Source organism: Aspergillus melleus, assembly GCF_016097325.1.
Source record: "Aspergillus melleus strain CBS 546.65 chromosome Unknown contig4, whole genome shotgun sequence".
Taxonomy (NCBI): domain Eukaryota; kingdom Fungi; phylum Ascomycota; class Eurotiomycetes; order Eurotiales; family Aspergillaceae; genus Aspergillus; species Aspergillus melleus.
Genome location: NW_025763373.1, coordinates 1,732,534 through 1,748,709, shown reverse-complemented (window position 1 = coordinate 1,748,709; position 16,176 = coordinate 1,732,534). Strand labels below are relative to the sequence as shown.

The following is a 16,176-nucleotide window of genomic DNA, read 5'->3' as shown; positions in this document are numbered from 1 at the left end:
TTAATCAAACCAATACCATGTCACACCCATCCAACCACTAAGTATCCAGGGCATGGAAAGTGAATGGCACTCTTTCAAATGCTAGTCATTACTTACAACATGGAGTCCATATCCATCGTTCACCACGATAATCGCCATCAACTACTTTCAACCCAAAACACCACCCTCCGCTATCAAACTTCCGGAAACGCTCAATTGCACCTCTTGATGTTAACCTGAACCCTCGATTCATGTAGATCGCCCAGACCAGTCCAAGCCCTTCATCGGGTCCCCATCAACGCTAAAAAATGTTAAGTATGTGCCTAAGCGCTCGGAATGCGGGGCGCTCAGATGATTCAAGTCAAATTGACTGACCGGTTTCACTATGATTGAATTGCTTGGGGATCTAAAGAAGCATGGAAGATTGATATTGTTGGATTAGAACGAAAAGGTCTGGATTCAACCATGGCACATGTTGTATGCAGATAGTTGAATTAGAACTGTGACTGAGTCACCCATCTACTTATGGACTATGCACTGAGGTGAACGGCGAAGTTACGTACCTAGGTAGCTTGGCGGCTGAACTGCGGTTTGGGCATTTATCTACTACAGCGCGCTTATAGTGGTGTTTGGTTGGCTGAACTTAGAGCAGGGAGACAAGGTTGTGATATGACTGATGTTGAGTCGTTCTTTGGGGAGGAGGTATAAATCTAGTTGAATGTCTTGTCTTTTTTACTTTCTTTGTTCATGTGGATTAGACTATAGACTAGTACCACCCCTCAGATTCTCTTTCTCTTTACCTCACTTACTATCCCTCTTTCTGTTCCTCCGTCTTCATCTGCTTGCAATATACTATACACCCACATCTACCCACATCAATAGATATCGCCTCAAGTTACAGCTCCTACACCAAACGAAGAAACGAAACCTGCACTTCTCTCTATCCGCATCCACAGGTAGCACCTACCTAGTGACAGCCCCTACACCAACCATGAACCTCCAATCCCTCCCCTCCGAGCTCATCCTCTCCATAACAGCCCACATCCCATCCACCTTCGACCTCTACGCCCTCTGCCTCACAAGCACCCAACTCTACCGCGTCGCCATCTCCGCCCTCTACCGCGCCAACATCCAACACCACTACAACACCGCCCTCCAATGGGCCTCCATCTACAACCTCCCACACCTAACCCGAAACATGCTCGCGCACGGCGCCCGCATCAACACCATCCGACGCCCGCCCATGAAAGAACTCCCCGCGTCGTTCGCCACACGCTGTCCAAGTTTCGCGAGCGACACAAACGCCACACTTTCCGGGAAAGCGCAGCAGAGGAATAACTCGACGCCGTTGATCTTTGCGGCCGCGGCCGGGTATACGGAGGTTGTGCGCGCGCTGTGTGAGCATCCGAATAGGGAGACGAATGTGGATTGGGAGAATGAGGGTGGATATAGTGCGCTCAGCGCGGCCGCGAGGGGCGGGTATACGGATGTGATGGAGTTGTTGGTGGCGAGGCGGGCGAAGGTGGAACGGACGACGACGACGGAGTTTGATATCATTCATGATGCGACGGAGGCGGAATGCCCTGAGGGTCCGTTGCGGGTGCTGGTGAAGCATGGGGTGCCGGTGGATAAGAGGATGAATCATTATAAGGACTGTTATGGCGATACGCCGCTGAGGGCAGCGGCGAAGCGAGGGCGGACGGCGGCGGTGGAGGCGCTGCTGAGGCTGGGGGCTGATTTGAGGCTGAGTGAGGAGAAGCATCACACGCCGTTGTTTGATGCGGTGATGAATGATCATGCGGATTTGGTGAGTCTGTTACTGGATCACGGGGGAAGGATGATGCCGAACGCTCGACGGGGGTGGTCGCCGCTGGAGTGTGCGGCGTATTATGGGAGTATGGAGGTGGCGAAGAGGTTGCTTGAACGGGGGGCAGATATCAATGCGCCGGAGACAGGGAAGCTGACGCCGGTTTGGTGGGCGACGAAATCGCGGAAGACGGAGATGGTGAGGATGTTGGTTTCGAAGGGCGCAGATACGGAGGCCACATGGCCTACGGAGACGCCGTTGCGGATTGCAATGCGAGAGTCGCGCCGTGAGACAGCCGAGATTCTAATCGATCATGGAGCGAACGTGGATGAAATCAGTGACGACGAAACGCCGGTGCTGTGGTTTGTGGCAACCCGAGGATGCGAGAATCTAGTGGCGAGGCTCTTGGGCCAAGGAGCAGATCCTAACACCCGACGGCGGCACAGATCGGTGCTGTGTGGTGCTATACAGGAAGGTCATACAGGGGTGGTGAGGCTGCTGTTGGAGTACAAGGCGGACGTGAACACGATGGACAAAACCAAATCGGCCGAAAGATACAAGCCCATTTCGGCACTGGCGTGGGCAGTCTGGTCAGGCCGGGAAGAGATCGCGCGATTATTGATTGATCATGGAGCGAACGTGAATACGGTGGGATGGGGGCGACAGCTGAGGCCCTTGTTGACGGCGACGATTCTGGAAGGCCGACATCTCTATACGAAGATGTTGCTGGAAAACGGAGCGGATGCGAATCCACTCGATGGCCGTGGAAATTCACCATTATTCATCGCAATCGCGAATGACTATACAGAAGTAGTGAGGTGGTTGCTGGAACATGGAGCGGACGCAAACGAACGGAATGGGCAGGGGGACTCACCGTTGCGCTTTGCCCTCTGGGGAGGATTGTTCGTAAGAGAAAAACATTGGGGAGTGGCGAAGTGCTTGCTTGAACATGGGGCGAACGTGCACGAGGAGATTCGCGGCGAAACGATATTGTCCAGAGCGATGCGGTGGGGAGAGGGAATGCAGAATCTCCTGCAGGAATACGGGGGTGAGGTGACTTAACGGTGAAAACATCTCCATTTGTTCGTGTCTATCATAAGTACACTATCGAAAAAAGCAGACGTAAAAAGAACAAGAAAAACCAAGTCCCCAAACAATTGAAACACGCTGGATGGGTATCTAGAGATCGTTATTCCCCAAGCAGGCGTCAGACCCGCTGTCGAATCTACAATTAAAGGCGAATGTAATCCTGCTGCTGCGAGAGCTCGCTGCCACCGGCTCCCTCGATAAGCTCCTCGGGCTCATCGTCCAGCTCATCCGAGTCAATGTCATCTGAGTCAATCTGATCATACTCTTCTTCCTCGCTAGAGGCATCAGACTCGTCCTCATCGATCATGATCTCGGTGCGATTATTAGCAGTGTTCTTCCGGATCTGTCCAGCCCGGTCCACATGGGGCAGCTTGCACCGTTTCTTATTGCAGACGCCGGTGTTGGCATAGTCAGGGCATTCATGGACATGACGCTGGTCGCACTCGGCACCCTTCTCGCAGTAGCCCAGGTTTGCAAAAGCTCGACACACGGGCGCGCCCGGAGTCAGCCGGATGTGGGCATATCGACATTCCGGATTGACGCAACGCCCGCGCAGAAAATGCATACAAGTGGGGGATCGATGGGGCGAAGGCTCATGGGAGAGATCGCAACTTATACCTGCATTGCAATTACCAGTTTGAAGGAAGTCTTTGCACATGGCGACTTTGTTCGGATCATGGATGTAGAGACAATTCGGTCCCTTGTAGCACGTTCCTAGACAAATCACAAAAGCCTAGATCAGTATTGTTCCAGACAAAATCGATGAAATTAGTGTGAGAATGGAAAGGATGTAAGTTTAAGGCTCGTCAGAGGGAAAGCATCGGTACCCGTCGTAGAAAATCGGCTGCAAAGTTCATTCTTCCTAACCATCGTCGGTTTCCTATAAGACGGTGAGCTCCCATTGCGATGTACGTTCCATAGTGATAGAGTGTCACCTTTTCGAAGTCACCGCACCAAGACGATGAAGATTTCCATTCTTGCTGCGCACGAACGTCACGCCAGCCACCGTGACTCGCTTAGGCGTATTGTTGGCAGTATTGGGATCACCTATCGACGGTAAGTCAGCCCCCTGGGGCAGCGGGGCACACAGGGGAGTCGCACCAGAGACTCGAATCAGCTTGCCGCCACCACGCGACACTCGGAACGGGATATCGTTGAGATAGACCTGGTACTCGGCCATCGGCTCGGCAGTGGCCGACGCCTTGGGCACTGCGGGTGGATACTGTCTCCCGACCCCCTGAGCATACCTAAGCACCTTGGCCTGTTCTATCTGAGCCTTCTTCACGGCTTTGGCTTTACGACTCTCTTCCATAGCTTTCGCCCGGGTCTGCGCCTCCTTGTCGTAGATGGCCGAGTTGATCAGCTGCATGTGGCGGTCATGTTTGGCGACCCACCCATTCGGCGTGTTCGATCGACTCTCACCATCGTTGTCAGAGGCAGCGCCAACGGAAGGGGTCGAGCTAGCAGGCGTTCCTGACGTGGCGTTATTAAGGATGAGGGTACGGTGTCGATGGGGAGCTCCGCCGCGTCCTCGTCCGTACGGTCGGCCTCGATAGGGTGCCCATCCCGGTCGTCCTCTGGAGGGCGCGTGTCGCGATACATATGGTCCGGAATGAGATTCATGACCGTAAGGGGCGGGGGACTGGGAGTTCTGCGTTTTATGTCGATTGATCTGACCTGTGAGAGGATTAGCCGCCGGTGGGGTCTTCGTAGAGTGACAGGGCAGGCATACCAGCAAGCTGGCTGATCTTAGCCATTAGATCCTGGTCTTCAGACATGTTGGGGCTACTGATGAAGGAAAGTGAAGGGAAAGTTAGCTATTGGCATGGGCCACAAGGCGTTTACGGTCAGGTTGGGGATGAAAGATGCGCGAGGTTGTTGTGGTCATAATTGTGACGGCGGGAACGCTGGGCGGTGAAGTCATGCATCACGTGTCTGGCGGGCACTTGAATTGTTCCGGTAGTTTGGCAGGAGGCAAACATTCACTTGACTGGAAATATCCGGTGAAAGAAAGTAAGGTGAAGTAGATTTGATTGCTATGGACATGTACGGGTTATTTCAGCTATCTAAACCTACAAAAGACTCCGGATGCGCCCTGTATAATTGCAACCCAAAAACCACCTCAAGAGCAAGACGCCATGACCGTGCTGGTTATATGCTACATAGATTTTTGTTCAACATGTTCAGGGAACATTCTGGAACTGTGTATCGTCATTATCCATGCCAGAAGCATCCTCGTCCGATGCCTCGTCGTTGTAATCCGCGGGAGGAAGCTCCTCTTTGGGTTCTCCATATCCCCACGCACTTGCGTAACTGCTTTCTTTCGCCTCCGGCTTGAGCTCCCAGGTCATGGCGAAGTCTCCGGACTTCACCAAGTGAGCGGTCAGCTCCAGAGTCTGCTTGAGATACGCTTCAGGCTGTTGCAGTCTCGCCTTAAGAGCCTTAAACGGCCAGTACCGGAATTCTCGGAAACACTGGTAGATAAGATCCAGCAGTTCGTTTTGAGGCATACGCGTAGTCTTGTTTTCTTGGGGCTTGGGTTTGGTGGGCTTTGTCGCTTGCTGATAAGGGATTAGCGATGAGCAAAAAGGGCCTGTACCAAAACGGGGGGATGATAGCACTTACCACGAACGAGCCCTTGTCTGAAGGCAAGGCTGTTCTGGCCTGGTGTAATTGTCCCGGAGCGCCATCGATGAAGGTGATTTCACGCTTCGGCTTCAAAGCTTCCAGAGCTCTCTTTGCAGAAATCTCCTCGAACTCCTCATTCTCGACCGGAAGACAGTTGAACTCTTCACTAATACCTCCCACCAAGCTAGTTTGTTCTGTGGCCGTGTCAGCACCCCGCGCCTCCTATTCTCAACGGGTTGGACACATACTGTTGATCGTCTTCCGAACATATGGCTCCCACTTCTTCTTTCTCTCCTTTTTCCGAGCGTCGCGCTTGACGGATTCATACAGCGCCGACCGCGCGCCGCCAAAGACTACCGTGCGATTCTCCTGGCCGGGGATCTCCTTCTCGGTGAAAACATAGGTGTTCTTCGTCGAATGCACCGAAGCATCAGTATCGAGAGTGTGTCGTTGCAGGAGATAGTCCTTAGGAACGTCTTTGTTATCCTCGCGGTCGTTGAGGCGCAAACTGACCTGCAAGGCGACTTGTTAACCCCATACTGCGCAACTACATAAGAACAACCGTAGACGAAACATGGACGTACCCGCTTTATATCACTCGGCTGACCCTCAATCCGAATCGTCCCAATCTGAATCTCCTCATCATCGTCGAGTTTCGCCCAATGCTCCCACAGCGGCCGAGGAATGCGCGACATCCATACGTTCTGCGCAGCGTTCGAGAAATCTAAGTCTCCGTCGTCGTCGTAAATGTCCTCATCGTCGATGTCGGCGAGTACGGCATCTTTGTCGTCCGGGTCGGCTTTGATGTATGGTGTCGAGGCATCGGGGTCCTGTTTGATCGGAGGGCCCATAGTGACCAACCAACAACAAAACAAGGCCGAAAAGATCTAAAAGTAGTACAGTATATAGTGCCGGATCACGCGATCAGACTGAGGGCAAAAGTAAAGTTGCAAGAAAAAGGCCGACAGCCTATTCAACAGGCAGAGAGGATGTTGAGTGACGTGATCATTGAAGCTCTTCAGATGCAGCCGGGAAGACCAACCCACCGGCGCTTACGAATGGGGAAGGCGGTGGCGGTACCTTTGTCCGCTAGTTTTCCGAACAAACACGAGATTGAAGAAAGATGCATATTTTGGTAATCTACCGGATGGGTAGGTGAGTATGGACTAGATGGAAATCAGTCAGATTAGACTTATACTTGTCATCCATGTATTCTAGTTCATAACTGTGCATTCGTCAGATATAGAACATTTGTTTCCTTGCTATTGAAGTCCAGCACACTTAAGCTTAACGAATAGCAGCTATTGATAAATTACTATACTTACTGGTAGATAATAGACTGATCAGAAATATTTAGTTCTGTAGTTAATACAAGCAGGGAGTGAACTAATAGGAAACAATAGGATAATTTTAAAATCAAGGACAAGCCGGTACAAACAATACCTACAAACAGTTCAGCCTCTCCTTATCGATAAGCCCAGCTTCAGCTTGTCGGCTGCCCGCAGTCCCTCCACGGCCTTCACTTCCCTTCATCCAACTCACAGACAACAGCAGCCTTTCACTCATGAAGACCTGATACCTCCTTCCACTTCCTCAACCGAATCTCCCAGAAGAAGCACCCAACAACCTCTCTCATGGCTTCACAAAAGATCACCTCCGCCCTCGCGGACATCGAATCTTCCGCCAATCCTCAAAACAAACTACAGCTCTACAGCGACCTACTGTCCGATGTAGTGTCCACGTCAACAACCGACCAGCTCGCCCAGGACCTGATCTTCTACCTCGACTCCGTCCTCAGCGAAGACATCAGCATCGTGTCCGCCCGCCCCATCCTCGACTCCTTCATCGCCGTCCTCCGAAAACTCGACCCGGACACCCAGATCAAAGTGGGCCAGCACGCCGTCACCCTCCTCCAATCCCGCTCCACCTCCGTCGAAGAGCAGGACTCGCAGATCCGCGAGCTCCTCGCCGACGCCTACGAGTCGCAGGAGGAATACATCGCCGCCGCGCGAGCCCTGCAGGGCATCCACATCGACAGCTCGCAGCGGCTCGTCTCCGACGCCGCCAAGGTGCGGCTATGGGTTCGCATTGTGCGACTCTACCTGGAGGAGGACGACACCACGACCGCGGAGGCGTTCCTGAACCGCATCAAGAACCTGCCGAGTAAGATCGAGGACCACGAGCTGAAACTGCACTTTAAGCTCTCGCAGGCCCGGATCCTAGACGCCCGTCGCAAATTCCTCGACGCTAGCCAAGAGTACTTCAACGTGAGTCTGGCCGCGGGGGTCGACGAGAGCGACCGTCTCCAGGCCCTGGCGGCCGCCATCCGCTGCGCCGTCCTTGGTCCCGCGGGCCCCCAGCGCTCGCGCATCCTGGCCACGTTGTACAAAGACGACCGCGCGACCTCCGTCGAGGAGTTCGGCATTCTAGAGAAGATGTTCCTCGATCGGCTCTTGAACCCGGCCGAGGTCGCGGCCTTCTCGGAACGTCTGGCGCCGCATCAACTCGCACAAACCGCCGACGGTACCACCGTGCTCGACAAGGCGGTCGTGGAACACAATCTCGTGGCGGCTAGCAAGCTGTACGAGAATATCACGACCGACGCTCTCGGCGCGATTCTGGGTCTTGAGGGCAGCGGGGACCTGACGGCCGGGGAGAAGGCGGAGGCGTACGCGGCACGCATGGTGGAACAGGGTCGGTTGAGCGGCAGCATCGACCAGATCGACGGCGTCATTTACTTCCAATCTACCACCGCTGCGACGGGACAGCATATCCGGCAGTGGGATGCGGGGGTGCAAGGGCTTGCGGAGGATGTAGAACGGGTGGCGACGAGTATCACGGATGCTTTTCCGGAGTTTGCTGCCCGGCCGACAGTTCATTGAAAGGATTGGAATGGAATACGTGTGTGTTTTTTTACGGAGAATGAATTGTTTCAGCTATAGCGATATGTCTTACATCTTTTTTCTTTCCACTTGAATCCTTTCCATGAAGGGGGTTTAATGCAATGTTCTGCATCGAAATATGGTATTATAGAATGATTGGATTCTCAGATTACCTTGGGAACATCATTCTTCCTAGTTATACCTATAAGTAACCTGATCTTGACGCTACTCAGTATGCAAATGCAAATGGCACATCCACCCAGCCCCAAACAGGGTATAGAAGTAATAAATTGGGATAACCAGACTAATACACTTGAATTCATGAAGTCCTTGATAAGATATACCACTTCCAACTCCTTCATACCTTTAACTAGGGAATAAATAGTCATATTATGGCATATCATTTAGCTGCCCTTATAGCTCAGTGGCAGAGCGCTTCACTGTGAGTTATTATTAATCCGATCAAATGTTTTATCTTGTCCTAACAACCGCCTCAGTGTATCCATATGACATGAAGAGGTCCGTGGTTCAATCCCGCGTGGGGGCATTTGATTTTTGCTTTTTCATGTCAGTTACACTTTTTTTACAATCTACGTCGATTTCCTTGCACATGTGTCATCGGGCGCCTCAGAGTCAGTGCACCACGGGTTAGTTGTCCGGGATTCCATGTTGGTGTTTTTGGCTCATGTTGGGGAGTAGGTACATACCTAGACTATCCACTACCCTCGAGGCGGTACGGTGCGTCCAGGCTGCTGCTCTGCTACCTATCTTTCTGGCGTAGGTTTTCTTTACAGCTTAAGGATTAGGGATTGAGATTGGAGTGTTTGGTGATAATTGAAATAGATTATATACATATAATGATTAGTACTATATGTAGTATTATATTAACTACTTTAATGAGATCATGTGAGACTGAGAATGATCGAAACATGTAGTTTTATCCTGCCGGAACATAGAATCATACCAAACGTTGGGAATTATCTAGATAGTACAGAAAGCAGTACCTTGCATATTAATTGAGCTTGTCGATCTCCAAAAGTTTTTGCAGCGTCTGTTTCGCTGCGAGCGAATACATCCGATGGACGGAACGAAAGGTAGTAAGTAGTAGTAGATGTGGAAGGCCGGAGTCATTTGAGGGCGTGACCCCATCTGATATTCCATCATGAGAATAGGTAAAGGGTATATGTTGTAATCAAACAGTCGCGGGGGATAAAAGTAAACATTCCCCGACGGAAAGAACTAGAAAAGGCGGGGCATATTGTGCATTCGTAAAAATCATGACAAAAAGAAAAGGAAGAAAAGAGAGAGAAAGAGAAAACAGGGTATCGAAAGCAGAGAACCCCCCCCCAAAAAAAGTTCCGTTTTCAACGTTGCGATATCATCGACGCCGTATCCTGCTTAATATCGATCTCCGTACGGACCTGAATATCCATGGGACCGAGGTACCGATTACTCTCGGGGTCCGGGATAGTGGCACTCGTGGCACGCGAGACGTCGTCCATCTTGTAATACTCGGACGCAGGAGACTTGGGACTGGACACGGCGAAATGCGAAGCCGTGATATCGGTATTGATGTAGTACGGCGCGGTGGCGTACTTGCGGCTTCCGGGGATCTTGAAGCGCGGGAACAGGCCTCTCGCGATGGGCAGACACGAGCAGATCAGGCCGATGGAGGGCTCGATGTGCGTCCACAGCGTGGCCTGGTAGACGGTATACGTGGTGTCGTAGGGCTTGATCCAGAAGAGGACGACGATGCGGTAGATACTGGCGAAGCAGACGAAGGCGCCGAGCGCAAAGACGCCGTTCAGCGCGAGCTTGTCCTGCCAGGCGCGTTGCAAGTTCCAGATCATGGGGACGGGGAGGGCCAGGATGACGAAGTCCATGAGGACGTTGAAGACTTGGTTGACGATGAAGAATTTGTTCGAGTCGAAGCAGTGGCCGTCGACGCTCTTGTCCCAGTAGCCGCGGAGGGGGCGACATTGGAGGGCGCAGGCGAGGAAGATCCCCGTGCCCCAGAGGGCGATGAGGGTGTTTAGGCCGAGGGTCGTCCATTGGAAGGGTCGCATGGTGAAGATGCGGCGGTAGAAGCAGATGATGGAGATTTTGATGGCGGGGCAGAGAACGAAGTAGGTGAATTGGTTGGCAAGGAAGATCTGGAGGGGTAGTTGTTGTGTTAGTTGGATTGTTCTCCTTCGAGATTGAGATAGTTCTCTCTCACCTTGGAGAAGTTCATGAGGGTCTTTGTATCTAGATCGTCCATGTGTGCACCGTTGCCTCCGATTGTTACCCCTGCAGCGGATGGTTAGTGGCTGCTTGATAGAATCAACAGGAATTGCGGATACGCACATAAAACCAACTCAATCAACATAGCCAGGAGAAGACCCATGGAGAGAAAGCAGAGATAGTCGTCAAGACCGAACTTGACTCTTCGTTTCAACCGCGCAATTACACGCATGATCACCGTGATTAAGGAGACGCCCACCAGCACCGAGACGATGGCGATCATCTCACGTCCTCGAGACGTGACAGTCATGGTGAGTATAGAAAGGAGTGACTGATTAAAGAGAGAGAATGAATCACAGAAATTGAAAAGGGCCAAGAACGATCATATACCCCAGATCGAAATCATGTAGTGGGTGATTGAATAGGGCAACAAAATGCCTCTCCACTGTAGTGGAGGGATTGGGGGTGAGTATCGATACTCTAGATAGGAAGTGGACTCCAGGACAACACCGGATATACGTCTACGGTATATGACGAACTGGAGGAAGATAAGAATCTTGGAGAAAGGAGAGGAGGGCAGATGGTACCCCAATTGAATATGTACCGGATGAAGTCCACATCCCACCGAGCAAAAGGCCTTTCAAATCCCTAGTTTGAAATCCCACTACGGTCTACTAGATTACAAGGATGGAAGGAAAATCCGGCGGGGCCAGCGACTGGGTCCTCCAGAGTCAAGGGCTCAAGGCACAAGCGCCTCCAGGAAATGCCGGTGTCGACGAGCAGTAGCTGAAAAGACTCAAGAGACTAAGAGGTTAAGAGCCCAATTGTACCACGAGTCCACGACGCACGCCCGGTGGAGACGAAGATCAGCAGAATGACATAACAATGGCCAGGACGGCGTGGCCACGATCTGATTTGGAATGACAAGCCGAGTCTAAGATAAAAAATTGAAGTATCGGGCGAATAGATTGACCCAACCCTAAGGTCCCAGTTGCGGCGACGATCACAATGGTGTCAAAACAGTCTCAACCCTTGGGTCGACAGTTTGGAGACTAAGCCTCTAGCGTGGACGATTATGACGCCTGCGTTCATGCGAGGACAACAGGATAAATTCAAAATTCACTCAAACTATAATCCTCCGTATTATCGACTGATATTCTACGAGATATACCCCGAACGGAGGTAAACTGATCAATTCGTGGTCGTGGTAGGAATAGACTTCGCTTGCAGTGCACTTGGAGGCGGATCCACGGCCGGTGGAGGATTTTAAATCTATCCCAGACACGATCATCTGGATGGAGATTCCCCAGGCGTCGCGAACCTTGGATCTGAGTCGATGGTCGATTTCGTTGCGCGGCCTCTCCCCATTCCCAGCATTCTGCGACGGCCGGGATTATGGAAGACAATAACTGGGGAAATAATCAGATTAAAAGTAATAAAAACAAAAATAATATTCAACACACAAGTAAAACCCAGAAGAAAAAGAAAAGAAAAAGGGTTCTCCCCTGCACCTGTGGACCTAATAGGGTAAGAGACCAAAGCTAAAACCCTAGGGATCTGCAGCGAAATCAATAGCGTCGAGCAATTCTGCCATCCCATGTGGTCGTAAGCGAAGGGGTTCTTCAGCTGCTCGTCGCTGCGTTGTACCCGCTGTCACGGATCCTTTCCAAGTCTCTCATTGGTGTTGTTTACGGTGTTCTATTTCTTTTATTGAACATTCTCTCCCTGGCTTCCCTTCGTGCGTCTCCAGTCGGTCCCCACCCGGTGGAGCTCTTTTATGATCGTGACATTATTATTGAATAAATGCCGCCCTCGCTACCTCTTCTCGGGACTTGCCTCGCCCTTGACCTTCTCCATCACGCCCGAATGGATCCCCCTCGCCTTAGAGCCATTTTGGCTATTGGTGCAGGAACCACGGCAGGATGTCGACGATCATCGCCCAGCCTACCCGAATCATTCGAGCAAAAGCCCGGGAGTGGTGAGGTTGGTCAACAGTTCAACTCTGCCATGTGCCAGCCTGCCAGGTCCTTGACTCCTTGTCACCTCCCACATGGTTAATGATAGACGCTGCCAGTACAAACTATCACGCCAATAGCGGCAAAGGTTAACGTTCAGCAATCCCCGGACCGATTGATAGACACCAGGTCTGACTCGTCGGGAATACCGTTCAGTGTCTACCATGGTTGCGTTCCTGACATTCGTCCGACTCCTCGTTGACAACTCCACTTCGGGGTCAGGCCGTCAGGGGTGGTGGAATCTTGGTTTTTGCCATTTTGGAACCCTCAAGGTTCTGATTTCTCTCTGAGTCTGACTGTAGATGACTAGATGCTAGAGTAAAGTTTGCCCCCTGCATTTAGGGTCCCCGTTAGCCACGAGGTAGGGCGTTAGTTGACTTCCAACTCGGCAAACTGACGCCAATTATGATTGCCAATGCCATGTACCCCTTTATCGTTGCAGGCCAAGTCCAGCCAAGTATGTTTATCTCATCAATCGCACTCGCGCGAGTGCCGGTGGGGTGGTGGTCGTATTATCGACTGGGTCTTTGGCAGTTGGAGTAGCACAAGGGAATCCCCCAAAGGGATCAGCTTTCCTATCAGATAAACAAGGTGGTCCCCGACTTGCCCCCCTTCATTCGATTTGACTCGAAAGAGTATACCCGCCTTTCCATACTCCATCACGTGTAGCATGACAAGAGGTCGTTGTTCGACTTGTCCTCGGTGATCTTCAGAAGCCTTTTCTCTTCAAGTGGAGCTCTACTTCCTGCGCACCATCCTAACCACCCCTAAACTCCCAAGGCTGCTTCTATGCTCCTTGTATCCCCTCGGACCCAACCGCACTTGAAACGGTCCAATTTTCCGACTGGATATATACCTATCGCAACGGCCTGTGAATCTCAAAATTTTTCCTGATCTTCTTCTCTCCCTCCATTCGGTCATATTTCTATTTTCCAATCCACCATGACTATTCAGGACGGGCCCAGCAGCGCTCCTGCCGTGATACCCTTGATAATCAACGGCAAAGAAGAGATTCCAGACTCAACCTTCGATGTCATCAGTCCGTACACCAACGAACGGTGCTGGACGACAGCCTCAGCGTCTCCCCAAGATGCCATCCGCGCCGTCGAGGCCGCCGACGCCGCATTCCCCGCGTGGTCCCAAACCAAGCCCACGGTGCGGCGCGACATCCTGCTGAAGGCGGCGGACATCTTGGAAAGTCGACTGGAACAAAATGCCGAGTTCATGCGGACCGAAATGGGTGCCGATGTGGGCGCCTCGCAGTTCTTCATCGTGCCGCTCGGGATCCGCATGCTGAGGGACATCGCGGGGCGTATCACTTCCATTTGCGGTAGTGTCCCCGTCGTTGAGGAGGAGGGCCAAAGCGCCATTGTGTACAAGGAGCCTATGGGTGTGATTTTGGGCTTGGTGCCTTGGTGAGTCGAAGGAGTCTTCGGGGTCGCCGGTTGTCGCGGCTCACCGACTTCACGGTGCAAATATTGTCCCTGCCTTGGTTCTGGGCTAACGATTCTGTCCTGCTAGGAATGCACCATATGTGTTTGGTGTCCGCTCGGCGGCTTGTGCGCTCGCGGCCGGCAACACGACTATCCTGAAATCATCCGAGTTGTCCCCATGCTCGTACTGGGCTCTGGCTCGGGCGTTTGAAGATGCCGGACTACCAGCCGGGTGTCTTAACCTGGTGTCTTGTCGACCGCAGGATGCTCCCGAAGTGGTCAACGCCATGATCGAGCACCCTGCCGTGCGCAAAATCAACTTCACCGGAAGTACGGCCGTGGGCAGGAAGATTGCCCGATCCTGCGGGCAGAATCTCAAGCCTTGTCTGATGGAGCTGGGAGGCAAGAACAGCTCGATTGTCTGTGCCGACGCGAACATCGACACGGCCGTTAAGGGCGTCCTAGCGGGAGCATACTTGAACGTGCGTTCCCTTCCCTCTTGGCCTTTAGATCTTGTTTCATTTTGAATTTGTCATTCCAATCTTCGTTCTGACATGTCATCTAGTCCGGCCAAATCTGCATGGCCACCGACCGCATCATCGTCCACTCGTCCATCGCGCCAACGTTCATGGAGGCTCTAAAGACAGCACTGAACTCGAACCTCGACCCTTCATCTCCACCCCCAACCCTGGTCAACGTAGCCTCCAAAGCTCGCATTGATCGTCTCGTCACCGACGCCCTCGCCAACGGCGCCCACTTGGTCCACGGCACTGCTCCGGGAACGGAGGAGACACCGCAACATCAGGGCGTCCGACTAGCACCGTTACTCCTCGGCGGCGTCACAGAAGAGATGAACGTGTGGCAAGAGGAGGCGTTTGCGTCGTTGGCTGCGTGCATGGTGGTGGATAGCGACGAGGAAGCTATTCGTATCGCCAATAGCAGCGGGTATGGATTGTCGTCGGCGATCTTCACGGAGGATTTGCGGAGGGGGTTGGCGATGGCTAAGAAGATTCAATCTGGGTGAGTCAGATATTAACTACCCGTTGTCCCCTTTGAAGAGGATGTTCTCGTGTGGAAATGAGCGAAAAGCTAATTGTTACAGCGCCGTCCACATCAACAGCATGACCATTCACGACGAGCCCGTGCTGCCTCATGGGGGCGTCAAGAACAGCGGCTGGGGCCGGTTTAACACGGCGCAGGGACTTGACGAGTTCCTGGTGACCAAGAGCGTGACGTGGATGGATTGATTGATGAAGCATTGAGCATTGAGTTATGAAGCTGATGTCTGTTCCGTTCTGTATATATTTAATAGAATCGTAATTCAATCTTCTGCAGTGATAACAAAAGACATTCAAATCTAAGCCAGTAGGTAAATGGTGAGGTATGCTTTACTCAAGTAGGAACCTATAGGTAGTAGAACACAATTATTCCACCAGCACGACCCATCTACCCGACGCGCACACCACACCACACCCATCCCCTAGTAAATGATTCTCAAGATCTATCTCGATCCAAAACCCCCGGAACCAGCAGGATCACATCCACGCCATTACTGCAAACATCTAAAATCCAGCCCTTCGCTCGGGGTAAGAATCCCCCGAGAGCGAGCTCGCACTCGGTAGACGCTTGTCCGGTATCCAGCCCGGTCGGGTGTGGTATTAGATACGGGCGTGACGAGGGGATACCTGGTCTGGCAGGACTAAGGTATCGCAGATAACACGTAGATAAAGTAGGTGAGAATTAAGCATGAAGTGTGAATAAACTCATCTCCAACTTCTTCTTGTCTGGACAGCTTAAGCTTAGCCCAGCTCAGCTCATCCCTGTCGCTCGTGCATGGCATCGGCGAATGAGTTCCAGTGTCTTAAAATGGTAAGTTCATTTTCCGACGAGATTCTGCCTGTCATTACTGTGCCTGCCGGCCGGCATCTGAGGCTGTTTGTTTGATTGGTGGAAGAACTATGATGTCATAGGCAATGAAGGAGAGTGTTCCGTTGCCGGTGGTCACACGTGATCAATTGCCGATGGCTCTGTGCCTATTTTGGGACATGTCGGGGGAAGTTAGTGGTGGTAAAGACGTGACGATGTTGATACCGACGGGACTGTTTACTCTTTTGGTCTTT

At 52.1% G+C, this 16,176-nt stretch overlaps 7 protein-coding genes and 1 non-coding gene across 8 annotated transcripts; 4 read left to right on the top strand and 4 right to left on the bottom strand.

Annotated features, from left to right (window-relative positions):
• Positions 1 to 970: 970 nt before the first annotated feature.
• LDX57_007534 (uncharacterized protein) lies at positions 971 to 2,848 on the top strand (the record flags this gene model as incomplete). Its single annotated transcript, XM_046089250.1, has 1 exon — positions 971 to 2,848. One exon carries the CDS (start codon positions 971 to 973, stop codon positions 2,846 to 2,848), a length of 1,878 nt encoding a protein of 625 aa, XP_045945220.1.
• On the bottom strand, positions 2,849 to 4,877 carry LDX57_007533 (CCCH zinc finger protein). The gene is made up of 5 exons (XM_046089249.1): positions 4,608 to 4,877; positions 3,977 to 4,552; positions 3,811 to 3,922; positions 3,703 to 3,755; positions 2,849 to 3,589 (listed from the first exon to the last, which is right to left on the bottom strand). Exons 1-5 carry the CDS (start codon positions 4,651 to 4,653, stop codon positions 3,018 to 3,020), a joined length of 1,359 nt encoding a protein of 452 aa, XP_045945219.1. The 5' UTR covers positions 4,654 to 4,877; the 3' UTR covers positions 2,849 to 3,017.
• Positions 4,878 to 5,058: 181 nt separating this feature from the next.
• On the bottom strand, positions 5,059 to 5,385 carry LDX57_007532 (uncharacterized protein; the record flags this gene model as incomplete). The annotated part of the gene is made up of 1 exon (XM_046089248.1): positions 5,059 to 5,385. The coding sequence occupies one exon, from the start codon at positions 5,383 to 5,385 to the stop codon at positions 5,059 to 5,061; it is 327 nt and encodes a 108-aa protein (XP_045945218.1).
• Positions 5,386 to 5,856: 471 nt separating this feature from the next.
• LDX57_007531 (transcription factor IIF subunit TFG2) lies at positions 5,857 to 6,354 on the bottom strand (the record flags this gene model as incomplete). Its single annotated transcript, XM_046089247.1, has 1 exon — positions 5,857 to 6,354. One exon carries the CDS (start codon positions 6,352 to 6,354, stop codon positions 5,857 to 5,859), a length of 498 nt encoding a protein of 165 aa, XP_045945217.1.
• A 783-nt stretch (positions 6,355 to 7,137) lies between these two features.
• On the top strand, positions 7,138 to 8,385 carry LDX57_007530 (uncharacterized protein; the record flags this gene model as incomplete). Its single annotated transcript, XM_046089246.1, has 1 exon — positions 7,138 to 8,385. The coding sequence occupies one exon, from the start codon at positions 7,138 to 7,140 to the stop codon at positions 8,383 to 8,385; it is 1,248 nt and encodes a 415-aa protein (XP_045945216.1).
• A 410-nt stretch (positions 8,386 to 8,795) lies between these two features.
• Positions 8,796 to 8,932, top strand: LDX57_007529. Its single transcript has one exon. It is a non-coding gene; the product is annotated as a tRNA-His (tRNA).
• An 817-nt stretch (positions 8,933 to 9,749) lies between these two features.
• Positions 9,750 to 10,918, bottom strand: LDX57_007528 (uncharacterized protein; the record flags this gene model as incomplete). Its single annotated transcript, XM_046089245.1, has 3 exons — positions 9,750 to 10,538; positions 10,604 to 10,674; positions 10,732 to 10,918. 3 exons carry the CDS (start codon positions 10,916 to 10,918, stop codon positions 9,750 to 9,752), a joined length of 1,047 nt encoding a protein of 348 aa, XP_045945215.1.
• Positions 10,919 to 13,565: 2,647 nt separating this feature from the next.
• On the top strand, positions 13,566 to 15,303 carry LDX57_007527 (aldehyde dehydrogenase; the record flags this gene model as incomplete). Its single annotated transcript, XM_046089244.1, has 4 exons — positions 13,566 to 14,038; positions 14,145 to 14,538; positions 14,622 to 15,076; positions 15,159 to 15,303. 4 exons carry the CDS (start codon positions 13,566 to 13,568, stop codon positions 15,301 to 15,303), a joined length of 1,467 nt encoding a protein of 488 aa, XP_045945214.1.
• Positions 15,304 to 16,176: the final 873 nt, after the last annotated feature.